This window comes from Lolium perenne, chromosome 2 (genome assembly GCF_019359855.2).
Source record: "Lolium perenne isolate Kyuss_39 chromosome 2, Kyuss_2.0, whole genome shotgun sequence".
NCBI classification, from domain to species: Eukaryota; Viridiplantae; Streptophyta; class Magnoliopsida; order Poales; family Poaceae; genus Lolium; species Lolium perenne.
Window position 1 is genome coordinate 225,266,344 of NC_067245.2, and position 13,086 is coordinate 225,279,429.

General features: G+C 51.1%; 2 protein-coding genes across 2 annotated transcripts; both read left to right on the plus strand.

Moving 5' to 3' along the window:
* The first annotated feature begins 7,469 nt into the window (after positions 1 to 7,469).
* Positions 7,470 to 10,117, plus strand: LOC127335061 (pentatricopeptide repeat-containing protein At5g09450, mitochondrial). Its single transcript, XM_051361650.1, has 2 exons — positions 7,470 to 7,907; positions 9,149 to 10,117. The coding sequence occupies exons 1-2, from the start codon at positions 7,554 to 7,556 to the stop codon at positions 10,052 to 10,054; spliced, it is 1,260 nt and encodes a 419-aa protein (XP_051217610.1). The 5' UTR covers positions 7,470 to 7,553; the 3' UTR covers positions 10,055 to 10,117.
* A 586-nt stretch (positions 10,118 to 10,703) lies between these two features.
* On the plus strand, positions 10,704 to 12,551 carry LOC127335062 (uncharacterized). Its single transcript, XM_051361651.2, has one exon. The coding sequence runs from the start codon at positions 10,936 to 10,938 to the stop codon at positions 12,115 to 12,117; it is 1,182 nt and encodes a 393-aa protein (XP_051217611.1). The 5' UTR covers positions 10,704 to 10,935; the 3' UTR covers positions 12,118 to 12,551.
* Positions 12,552 to 13,086: the final 535 nt, after the last annotated feature.

Genomic DNA, 13,086 nt, shown 5'->3' on the forward strand with positions numbered 1-13,086 from the left:
AAACAAACACTGCTAATGATCCAGTGGATCACTGCAAGCAACAACAGGCACTGGATCAGGCACAGCATACACCAGCACAAGGCTTGGTGATCCCCAGACACCAAGTTAAGCACCAGCTAGCCACAGTAGGAAGCACAGCATTTAACCATCAAGCTAATGATGATTTAATAATCATCAAAGCTTGCTAACTCATGCTACTGATTGCTACAAGCCAAGCATAGCATCATAAATAAATCAGCCACTGAAGAATTACACACTAGTCTTAACTGAATAAGCAGAATCTTTGAAGTCATAATCATATGATTGTATCCAGAAGCACATCAAAGGCTTGATGAACCACTGGATCATGATAACAAGTAAAACACTTAGTGCTCATCACCTAATCATACAATTAAACCAACAGTAATGCTCAATTGAGCATACTCATGAATTTGAGCACAAGGAACATCATACTATTGCCCTGGCACTTGCCAAATTGCAAGTAATGCACACAGAACCTAAGCCAGAGCAGCAAACATGAACACACTTAATATCTAGCAAGCTCAGTAACAAGAATAGAGCCACATAGAGGGAATTAAGCAAGAAAGCATGAGCATGAGCATCAGTACAAGCACATGATCTAGAACTAGGCCATGGCGGCAGCAGTAGCACAGCTAGGACCATGGTCAAGGCCAGAGAGCAGAGAGCCGCATGAACGACAAGACGGCATAAGCATCAAGGCAGCAGCAGAGCAGCATACGCACACACAGCGAGCTAGGCGCAGCAGAGCAGCAGCAACAGCACGGCAGACCTCCACGAGGAGGAAAGCCATGGCCAGAGCTCATAGAAGAGGAGGAAGAACAAGCACAGGGGGTAAGAGAGAGGCGGCGCGTGTACAGGAGCGAGCAGGACTGGCGTAACCATGGCGGCCACGGCAGCGCGCCGAAGGCACGGCGGCACACTGGCCGAGCCATGCCAGGCCCGACTAGCGCCGCAGCGCTCCGCACCACGGCGAAAGGCCGGCGGCGCCATCACACTGAGGCGTCGGTGAGCACCGCACCACCGTGCGGAAAAACGCGAGGGGATCGGCGAAGGGCGGCAAGAACCAGATCGACGCCGATGATCTGGTGCGCCGTCACGTGGTGGTGCAGATGCGCCCCATGGCGAGGGTCATGGCGGCCGGAGATCGCCGGAATCGGCCGGCGACGGTGAGGGCGACGCAGGTCGCCAGAGCGAGAAAGGGGATTAGGGTTAGGTCGAGGCGGCGCGAGGTGGTGGGCGAGTGAGCGACCGCTCGGGTCAGTTGGACCCGAGCTGGTTTAGCCCACCCCACTGGGCTCCACTGACAGGTGGGCCCAGGGGCAAATATGACTTTTCACAATTCAATAAAAACCTGAAACTTTGAAATTCAATAGAAAATTGATAAAGCTCTAAAAAAATAATTAAAAATATGTAAATGGATCAGCATAAAATTCTCTATTTAAATAAAATACCAAACAGAATTTTTGAAGAAAATTAAGAATAAGTCTTATTTAGATGATTTAAATAATAATTTAAATCACTCATATTATTTTCAATAATGAAAATAAGTCCATTAAAGCAATTGGACTTTAAAAAACACCTTGACAATATTTCAAGGTTATATTTACCCTGAATCAAGTATCTACAAGTTGTTCTTAGTATTAACCTCTCACATGAAATAACAACGACATCGGAAGGGGGAACAAACCCTAAAACTGGAATCATGCATAACTGCTTCTTTAACCATTGCCCTTATCGGACAATGATGCTATTTTTTAGAGACAGAGGACAAGGGTCAGTCCACACCTTCCAACTGCAAAACTTTGCAGTGTTCAGGCAAGTTCATCACTTGCTCATGTCATTTGAGTATTTCTATCAAATTACTTGCAAAGTATTATGGTTATCACTATCGCATAAAAATCAAAACCACTACTTTCATAACTATGAATATGACTATGTGGTGGGCAATGGAACCATGGATTGTGTTGATATGGTGGAGGTTCCATTGCAAGGGTTTATATCCATCTAGGATTAAACAACAAATGTCGATGATTCTTGTGCCGTAATACCCGTGTTAACCATAAGATCCGGAGTGGGACGGAGTAGTCAAAAGTGTTTCCACCTCTCGTTCATCAACGGATGCGCTTTACCGTAGTACACTTGTAATCCAAGGGGGCAAGCTGGTGAGGCTGGGGAGTCCTAAGTCCCCACGGCATTGTCCGTAGTACACTTGTCGCCCGAAGGAGCAAGATGGTGAGGCTGGGGAGTCCTAAGTCCCCACGGTATTGCGGTCTATGATGGGTTGCAGCTACCGGCGAAGGAGTTTGGTTCGATCCCGCATCGTCGTCGTGGTCGGGGTCCACCCTGAAATATATGGGAATAATGGGACCGGCGTGGACCCAGGGTCGGGGCATGCAACAAAGGGTGGGTGTTCGAGGTAGCGGAGGAACATGATTGGCTAGACCTTATACCGGGCCTCACACCGAAGGAAGTGTGGACGGGAAAGCTGCCCGGTTGGCATCAAGGTTAAGATCTCTTATGGGTAAAGCAACACACCTCTACAGAGTGTAAAGAAGCGTGACTGTCACTCCTGTTCCGGATGAGGAATCGCTGACATGCTGGAAAGGAGCTCCATGAAGTTCTAGTAAACCGGTGAAGGCTGACGGACATAGCTCTTTGGAATAAAAGTAATCTCTTGAAGAAATATTTCTCAAAACTTGCATTGGTATTAGACTTTCTGGTCTAATATCGTAGCTAGAGCATTAAACACCTCTTATCTATAATGAACTTGTTGAGTACGCTCGTACTCATACCACTCTTAAATCCCATGCTTAGATTGTCTGAATCGTCTGGAGGAGGACTACGACAACAATGAAGGAGCCGAGATCATCGGCTATGAAGAACCAGACCTCTCTGGAGGTATCGAGGGCGTAGGCTACCTCATCGTCTACGGAACCGGGGAGGCTTCCGGAAGAGATCAAGCCTAGAGACATCCAGTAGTAGTAGTAACCGAGCAGCCCGAACTCTTAGTATTTAGCTGCTCGAGGAAATAAATGTATAACTTAATGAGACTCTTATATTGTAAGCTAAGTTGGGTTCGCCTCGAACCCAGGAGTATTCCTCTTAGGACCCAAGAGGAGCTCCAAGACGATATGTGTATGATATTTGTAATAATAAATGAATGAGTTATGGACCTGCTATGTTCTGTTGTACTACTCTGAGGGATGTAATATTTGCGGAATGGTACTTCGTGAATGTTATATCAACGACTGGCATACTACAACATGCAGTGGTATGCAGGGTCATCACACAAGTTCACCGCGACAAATGCATACGCGTCATGCACTCCTCGGGGTAGGCATGCCGTTGACGGAAACCAACTGAGAGAATTTCGCTCCTCTGAAAGTCCGGATATTTTTCTGGATTGCTCCGTACGGGAACACCAGGACGCGCGCGCTCCTTCATCGACATGGGTGCCTGCCCTCCCCCCGATGTCCCTTCTGCAACGAGGACGAAGACTAGCTCCACCTCTTCTCCAGGTGTACGCGCTTGTCGCTGCTGTTCGCCGCCATCGGAGCACCTGCCGCGGCTATGGGGGGACGACTTGGAGGGCATCTGCGCTGCAACCATTTGTCCGCTCGAAGCTCACCACCCCCCTCCCTCGTCCGAAATTCGTTGGTGCTCTTGCTGCTCCGTAGCATATGGAAGAGCAGAAATCGTATGGTCTTCGACAGAGGCGGAGCTATGTACAAGTCAGGGGGGCACCGCCCCCCCCCCCCACTTTATGAGAATTACTTTTTTTACAAGGCTTAGAAGGGATTTTTTTGAACATTTTGCCCCCCAGATATTGATATTTTGTGTTTTGCCCCCCCCCCACATAATTCCTTGGCCACTGCTCTTCGATGGTGCCCGGCGCACTCGGTGCATTCGCGTCATGCTGGCGGAACACTGCGAGCTCTGGCTTCACCATCTACCCCGTTGCGGCTCGCGACACTCTGTAGATGTGTTGCTGCAGCTCGGGGTAATGCCCTGTGATGCGTTTGTTTTTTTGTTAACCTCTCTTCTCGCCCCTTTTGTACCTCCTGCTCAGTTACCCTGTACCCCCAGCGGCCTTGCCGTTTTCACGATGAATAAAAGTGAGGAAGGACTCGGTTCTGGTCCGATCGGTGGCTAGATGGTTCGAAAGTGGCGGAGATTGCACAAAATGTGGCCAAGATGGTTTCGCGTAGGAGGGTCACCGCTTGCTCGGTGAGAGAGGGCCTGGACGGCCAATGGCTCAGAGACTGTGGGCCGGACATGGATGAGGCAGCCCTCCTGGAGTTCTTCATGTTGTGGCAGAGGCTGGTGAAAGTGCATGGAGCCCCCATGTGTGGTTTTGGTAATTAATGACAATCCCTATGGACTAATGTTTGCATTGAGTTATATTTGTAGGAGTTGTCCATAGGCAATGCTTGAACCATATGTTGGCTTCAAGGTTGTAATAAGAAGAAATTGATGAAGGATATCAAGTGTCAAGTATGTCTTGAAGATGAAGATGAAGTGAGCCCTCAAGTTATCTCAAGACATCAACATGATGAAGAATGAAGAAATGATGTGCAAGTTCAAGATGAGCCAACTCGAAGAGATCATATGCTTGAAGCTTGCCATCCTTATGGTGTTCATGGATATGTGGAGTTGTGCCGAAGAATAAGCTCTCCCATGGTGGTTTATGGGGGAGCAATCTACAAGACTTCGTCAAGCAAGCACAAGCAAGAAAGGCGTTCCATCTTGTTGCGGTCAAGATCGTCATCATCAAGCTCAAGTGGAATGCGCAAGGTTAAGGTTTGCTCTTGGTAGGGTTTCTTTCTCACCGGTCTCATGGTGTAGTTGGAGACCGGTGTATAGTTTAGTTGCCGTACTATCAAGAGGGCTCTCGAGTGAGTAACTCGATCGTATCGTTCGGAGAGAGCTCAAACCTTTGCATCCTTGCATCATCTTTCTTGGTTGTTATTTGGATATTATCCTTGTGATGTTTTAGAGCTTGTGCTTACTCTCATGACAAGCTCTAGTTCATCGAAAACGAATTTTGCATAGATCGCTTGTCGCGTTTTCAAGTTTGGTGATTTTCTCGGTTTCTCATGTTGAGGTATTGCACCTCTAAAAATCATAGAAAATCACCCCCCACTGATTTCCATATTTCCACTTTTTGTTGGGTAGCTCTTGTTGTCCTCTTTCCAACAAAATTGGTTTCATCTCGTTTGGTTTCACCAATCTCAAGATATTTGCATTTCCATATTTGGGTTTAAAAGAAAGAAAAAGAAAAGAAAGGAAAAGGAGAGGAGGGACAGCCGCCGGAGGCACGGGCGGTACCACCGGCCTCACCTTGGCCGGAGCCTCCGGGCTTGGTACCGCCCGCGGTACCGCTAAGGCGTCGTGGCTCTCAGAGAAGTCCAGGGCTATGGGGAGGTTCGGCGGTACCCCGGCCGGTACCATGGCCGGAGGCTCCGGCCTCCCCTCCCTGCCCGTAGCTCGCCACCCCCGCCGCCTCCTGCCAACACTGGCCGGTAGTACCGGCCCAACCTGGCCGGTACTACCGGTCCTCTTCTTCCCCGCGCGCAGCACTCCAACGGGCAGAAATTGGGGCATCCTTTTTAAGCCCCTCTCTCTCCTGGTTTTTTAATGGCTTGCTCCTTCTTCTTCCTTCTCCTCTCTCTCAAGCTCACCACCATTGTTGTTGACTTTTTGTGAGCTTGATCTCTCCTTCCCCAACCAATGATTCTTGCATCTTTTTGAGAGAAAGATTGAGGGGATCTAGATCCACACTTTGACCAAACCAAATCATCTCTTTGTGAGTGAATCTTTGGGATCTAGATCTTGGAGAATTTTGTGTTCTCCTCTTTGTTCTTCCTCTCTTATTCCCCCAATAGCTTTTGTAGCTTTGTTGGAATTTGAGAGAGAAGGACTTGAGCATCTTTGTGGTGTTCTTGCCATTGCATTTGGTGCATCGGTTTGAGTTCTCCACGGTGATTCGTGGTGGTGAAAGCAAGAAGGTTGTTACTCTTGGGTTCTTGGAACCCTAGACGGATTCTAGACCTTTGTGGTGATTTGTTGGGAGCCTCCAATTAAGTTGTGGATGTGTGCCCCAACCTTTGTGTAAGGCCCGGTTTCCGCCTCGAAGGAAATCCCTTAGTGGAACCGTGACCTAGGCCTTTGTGGCGAGGGTCACCGGAGATTTAGGTGAGGCGCCTTCGTGGCGTTCGGTGTGTGGTGTGAGTACCGCATCTTGAGGTGAGGCCTTTGTGGCGTTGGTGTGCATCGAGCAACCACACCTCAAGGTGAGCCTCTTGTGGCGTTCGGGAGCACTAAGCAACCGCACCTCTCCACCGGAGATTAGCACTCGCAAGAGTGTGAACTCCGGGATAAATCATCGTCTCCCGCGTGCCTCGGTTATCTCTATACCCGAGCTCTTTACTTATGCACTTTACCTTGTGATAGCCATCGTGCTTGAAGTTATATATATCTTGCTATCACATACTTGCTTGTATTGCTTAGCATAAGTTGTTGGTGCACATAGGTGAACCATAGTATATAGACTTTGGGCTTGACAAAGTAAACGCTAGTTTTATTCCGCATTTGTTAAGCCCATCTCGTAAAAGTTTTAAATCGCCTATTCACCCCCCCCCCTCTAGGCGACATCCTTGTCCTTTCAGCTGGCGAATGTCCAGCTGGTCCCGGAGCGAGAGGACGTTCTGCTGTGGAGGTGGTCGACTGATGGCATTTACTCCGCTAAGTCGGTGTACAGAGCTTTCTTTGCGGGCCAGGTGAGGGCCTCCATCTTAGAGGAGATCTGGCGGTCTAGGGCGCCGTACAGTTGCAAGTTCTTCGCATGGCTGGCCTCGAAGAACCGCTGTTGGACGGCGGATAGGCTTCGACGTCGTGGCTTCCCGTGTCCGTCGGCTTGCCCGCTTTGCGATCAGGAGCCGGAGACCTTGAAGCACTTGCTGCTGGGTTGCGTGGTTGCACGGGAGACCTGGGCATGGGCTCTTAGGTGTTGGGGCAAGGAGGAGTGGCTCCCGGACCCAGACACCGATCTGCGGGACTGGTGGACATCCCGGGCTTGTCCGACAGCTCACAGACGGGACATGTGGACTGTCATCATCCTTGTCTTTTGGTCCATTTGGAGGCACAGGAACGACGTGGTCTTGAACGGAGCGGTGGCCTCACATGGCGCCATCAGGGACAAGGTGGGAGAGGAGTTCGAGCGTTGGCGTCTAGCCAAGCTTTTCCATGGCACTCTCTTTATTTTTCTTAATTTGACCGTTATACCGTGGCAGCACGGAGAGTAGGCGTGTGTTTGGGGAGCTGCCTCCCTGTGGTAGGGCAATCTTTGCCATCTTGACACCCTTCTATGTGTACACCTTTAGAGGGTGTATTCTCGAAAAAAAAGTGAGGAGTGACTTCAGGTGGGGGCAAGCCCACACACCTTTGAGTTGTAAAAAAAAAGTCGTAAACTGCTATTGCTGTACTCGGTGCCGCGGTTCGCTCGCGCGGAACGCCGCAGCAGACCAGACGAGATGGCGGCGATGCTCCTCCGAGCCGCCCGCGCCTCGCGGTCCCTCGCTCTCCCCCGCTACGTCGGCGCAAGCCCTAGCCCACTCTCCTCCTCCTCTTCCGCCGCCCCTACGGCGGAGACGCCGTCCCCTGCCGCCGCTACCCCGGGCATCGCGGCTGACGTTGACGAAGCGGTCATAGTCGGAGGCGAGGGGGACGACCTGAGGAGCCGCGTCTTCCGGCTGCGGCTGGCGAAGCGCAGCGCCACGGAGGCGCTCGAGAAGTGGGCCGGCGAGGGCCGCGCCGCCCCCGCGCCGGAGCTCCGCCGCATCGCCCGCGATCTCAGCCGCGCCCGCCGCTTCAAGCACGCGCTCGAGGTTCGCGCACTCCCAGATCCCTTCTCTCTTCTGATTAGCCAATTATAGAGGAGTTCGTGGAACGATTTGGTACAGATGTAAGTTCGTGTAGTATGCGGCACTGTGATACGATCCGGTCCTAATTCGTTTGGAAATGGTCGTGAAATGTTGCCGATGTAGATTTGTGTACTAGCAGAAATCGTAGCTAGCATGTTTACTGCCTTGTAGAATGCCTTATTGGTCTGTATCGGCACAAAGGATAAGGCTCTTAAACCTGAGTTGTGCCGTGGGTTCATTCTACTACTACCTCTCTACATAAAAGGATTTCGCAGGTTTATCTAAATTTAGTTGTATCTGGACACACTATTTAGTGTATAGATACATCCAAATTTAGAAAAATCTCCGACATCCTTTTATGGATGGAGGGAGTACTATTTTCACTGGAAGTGATGCTTCCATAGTCGAAGTCTGGACATATTTACTAGTATATAAGTGGCGGTGCAAGCTATGGAGCATTTCAATGGAATTTATGTGATTTGCTGTTCTTCTCTACAAGTTAAATTGATTGCAAGGGCTGTAGAGATGCTCATATAGAGTCACAAAGGAGCTGTAAGCTTGTAACCTGCAATTCGGTGTCTTGAGGAGTACCAGGAAGCTAGTTGTCGCCAGTTAAACATTTTAAACATCTATCTGTGCCATTTTATATCGGAATGATGCAGTCCATCATTCTGTAGTGTACCAAATGATTAGGCATCTTAATTTACTTATTCTACAAAAGTGGGGAAGGTATCTGCTCTTGATATGTTATATTATATATGAAAACAGTACCCTTCGGCCAAATGATTAGACATCTTAATTTACTTGTCTACAAAAGTGGGGAAGGTATCTGCTCTTGATATGTTATACTATATATGAAAACAGTACCCTTCGGCCATGAAAAGAGCTAGGCATTGAACCTTCACCTATTTGATGCTTAAAGCACATACGACACATTCTCTCTATCTCTTCTTGTTTATTCTGATACCTTTGATCATTGTTTGAGTTGCTTATCGTGCAGTGCCGCACAATTGGTTTATTCTGATACCTATGAAATGCTCAAAGCACATATTCATAAAGCCCGTTCTATCTGTTTCTTCATAGTGGTTACTTATGAAATGCTTACAAACACAATCAAACAGTTTGACAAAGGCTTCTATATTTATCCTGTATAAGAAGAAAAGGAAGAAACCAAGATCATTAGTTCTGAACTTTGAATTTTGCAGGTAGCTGAGTGGATGAAGACGCATCACGAGTCAGATTTATCTGAGAACGACTATGGAATGCGCATTGACTTGATTACCAAAGTTTTTGGTGCTACTGCGGCGGAAGACTTTTTTGAGAAGCTTCCACCTGGAGCCAAATCACTGGAAGCATATACTGCACTCCTGCATTCCTACGCTCGATCAAAGATGACAGACAAAGCTGAGAGACTATTTGAGAGAATGAAGGCTGCCAACCTCTCCATTGACGTCCTGGTTTACAATGAGATGATGACGTTGTATATCTCTGTAGGCGAGCTCGATAAGGTTCCAACCATTGCTGAAGAGCTGAAGATGGCAAATGTTTCCCCAGACCTTTTCACATACAACCTCCGTGTCAGCGCAGCTGCCGCATCCATGGATCTTGAGGTATTCAAGGGAATTCTCGACGAGATGTTGAGAGATCCAAACTCCAACGAAGGATGGGCACTGTACCGAAACCTCGCAAGCATCTACGTAGATGCCACTCAGCTTGTCGGCTCTGGGAATTCGCTGGTGGAAGCCGAGGCGAAGATCAGCCAGAGGGAGTGGATAACGTACGACTTCCTCGTCATCTTGCACGCCGGTCTCGGCAACCTGGAGAGGGTCAAGGACATATGGAAATCGATGCAGATGACCTCGCAGAGGATGACTAGCCGGAACTACGTCTGCGTGCTCTCCTCCTACCTGATGTGTGGGCAGCTGAAGGATGCCGCGGAGGTTGTGGATGAGTGGCAGCGATCGAAAGCTCCGGAGTTCGACATCTCCGCCTGCAATAAGCTGTTTGATGCTTTCCTGGGCGCCGGTTTTACCGAGACGGCGGATAGCTTTAGAGAACTGATGCTGCAGAAGAGTTGTATACTAACGAGCAGGGCAAGCGAGTCCCCGTGAGCCTGACACTGTTTTATGGCGTGAACCGAAATAATAATGGACTCGATATTAATTTGCGCGTAATTCTGTCGAGGCAGATGGGAATCTTATTTCCAGGTGTATCATGACCAAGCGCTTGCGTCTGAAGCTAGAGTTGGCAAGTGATTGCATCTGGAGGCACACCTGTAGCGCACACGAATCGTGTGTGTGGCACATGGTTGCTTCTCCAGGTGCAACTGCTCTGCACCGGTAAGCGACAACATCTCCCAACTGATCACACTACTCTTCACCCTGTTGTCCTATATGCACTTCACCAGGTTGTTCTGATGTTTCTCATGTTCGTCAGCTGGTGGTGTGTGGTGTGGGCGAGATAGACATGATTGCTTTGCACATAAAAAACCTGTCACGATCGGATGAACTTGTTTAAGGATTTCTTGGCGTTTCTTCCATGGCGTCATTGGGTATAATCAACCACATCCACAGCTTTCCAGAACACTGAAATACAGTATATTCTTGTAAAGAAAACACTGAAGTATTCCCAAATACTGCACTACTACTCGCCTCCCCTGCATCGCGTAACGGTCGGTCGGTATAGTTAGTACTCCTCGCCTACCCTGCATATCATCGCGAGACAGCATTTAGTGTCGCTAAAATTAGTCAACAAAGATCAATCCTGATGTGCGGAAAAAAGAGCAAAAAGGGAAGTCTCCACTCGTCAGAAGTTTCTACCCTAGAAAGAAAAGGGAGGTGGGAATTTGGGATTTGGGCGCCGCCGCTATAGCGTCGTAGCACACCGCAGTACCGCACCACACCACCGCCTCTCGCCCTCGATTGAAGTAGACCGGCGCCGCACCGCGTAGCTGCTAGTAATTTCGCCAGGCAATCACAATTCTGTTGTTCCGATGATGGGGGCGCGCGGGCACCTCCTCGTCGCCCTCTGCCTCCTCGCCGCCGGCGCGGCCATCATCGTCGGCGGGCAGCCTACGCCCCAGCCGCCAGCGCAGCAGCCGCCGCCGCCGCCGAGGCCAACGCCGTTCGGGCGCACCATGTCGACGGTCATCACGGTGGCGATCAGCGTCTTCTTCTTCCTGCTCTTCTTCTGCGCCTACATCAACCAGTGCCGCCTCGCGGGCGAGGGCGGCGCGCCGCTGGGCCGCAACATCCCGGTGGGGGGCCCGTCGAGGAGGGGCAAGCGCGGCCTGGACCCGGCGGTGGTGGCCACCTTCCCGATCGTGCCGTACCGGGAGGTCAGGGAGCACACGATCGGGCGGGGCGAGCTGGAGTGCGCCGTGTGCCTCACGGCGTTCGAGGAGGGCGACGACCTCCGCCTGCTCCCGCACTGCTCCCACGTCTTCCACCCCGAGTGCATCGACCCCTGGCTCGAGACCCGGGTCACCTGCCCGCTCTGCCGCGCCAACCTCGAGAAGCCCCCGCCGCCGCCGTCGCCCCTACCGGCCGCAATTGCGCCCCCGTCGCCCGAGCCGACGACGCCGCGGCGTCAAACCTCCCACTCGCCGACCCCGTCGCCGCCGCACGCAGTGGCGATTGCGGTGCCGCCGGCGCAGCAGGAAGAGGAGGAGGAGAGCGACGAGGACGACAGGAAGGAGGAGGCGATGGAGCTGGAGACGCTGCGCAGCGAGCGGCGGGCGGCGCGGCTGCCGAGGTCCAACTCCACGGGCCACTCGCGCTTCGCGGCGTCCGCCGAGGCCGCCGCGCGGAGCGACCACGAGAGGTTCACGCTGCGGCTGCCGCACCACGTGCGGGAGCAGGTGCTCACGGCGCGCCGCCTGCGCCACGCCACCAGCCTCATCGACATCTCCGGCATGAGCCCCGACGGGAGCTCGCGCGGAGGACGGCGCGCCGGGCCCGGGGGCAGCAGCTTCGGCAACGCGGGCGGTGTCGGCAGCAGCCACGGCGGGCGGCGGTGGCAGGGGTTCCTGGCCAGGACCATGTCGTGGGCCCGCGGGGGAGGCGACGGGTCCGTGCGGAAGGGCTGGGACGGCTCCACCAGGAGGGGAAGGGATGACGCCGAGTCGAGCAGGAAGGGGGCGGCCTCGCCCTCGCCGGCGGCGGCGCGGCCGTGACGACGTCGGCGGTCGACATCCACAGCCCACGAGAAACCAACAAACCTTGTGAACTGTAGAAATTAATGGCGTGTAATTCGCCGCGTTTTCGTCGAGCATTTGAGCGTTTGGATATATTTTTCGTCGTTTTTAGCTAGCCTAGCTAGAACTACTAGAATACAGCAGTATTTGCGTTTTCTTCTCAATTCGTTTGACTTCTGGCTGGATGAAATGCTTGTTCGATTGGACTGTAGATTCTCTCCGATGGGATTCCACTGATAACCTGAACAAGGGAGAAGAACTGGAAGAAGGTTCCCCTCTCTGGATATCTCGACCTTTTTCCAGTTACAGATGGCAGCCTTCTCTTTTCTGAAAGATCGAATTGCTTTCAAGAAGCTTTTGTAATAGACAATTGTTAGTGGGAGAAGAAGAATTTGTACCACGCCTTTTAATCATTTTCTCGGAGATTCTTTAGCCCCAAAAGAGATTCTTGTTCGTAAACTGGGGGCTGTGAAATTGTCGGGTTGTTTAATGGATGGTTGTCTGAGATCCGTCAGTCTCTTGTTTACGATCAATCAATCTACATTTGCAGACAGATGGCAAGTGGAAACATCAGGGTAGTTAAATCTTAGTTGCAACCAAATGTGCGCCTCAAAAAAACTCCTGTTGTTGTAGCTCATGGATAGCACAAGGAAATTCTATGGTTTGGAAGTCCACAGAAAACTAAACTGAGTTTCGGTTCAGAAAGAACAACACAGCCGATAAGTACGTGGCATGATTACAGGAGCGTTGCGTAGTGGCTGTGCTTTAACGAGCCGCCAGTATGGTATCTAGCGGCAACGCCGGGAGGACCCACGACAGGACAGATGGAGAGACTGTGCAAGATATCACCATGACAGCGTCGAAAACGAGTGGATGAGTGAACCGCTTATCTGGCGTGGAAGACACGGAACGAAGCTGTTCAAGTGTTGATGATGCTACGGAACAAAA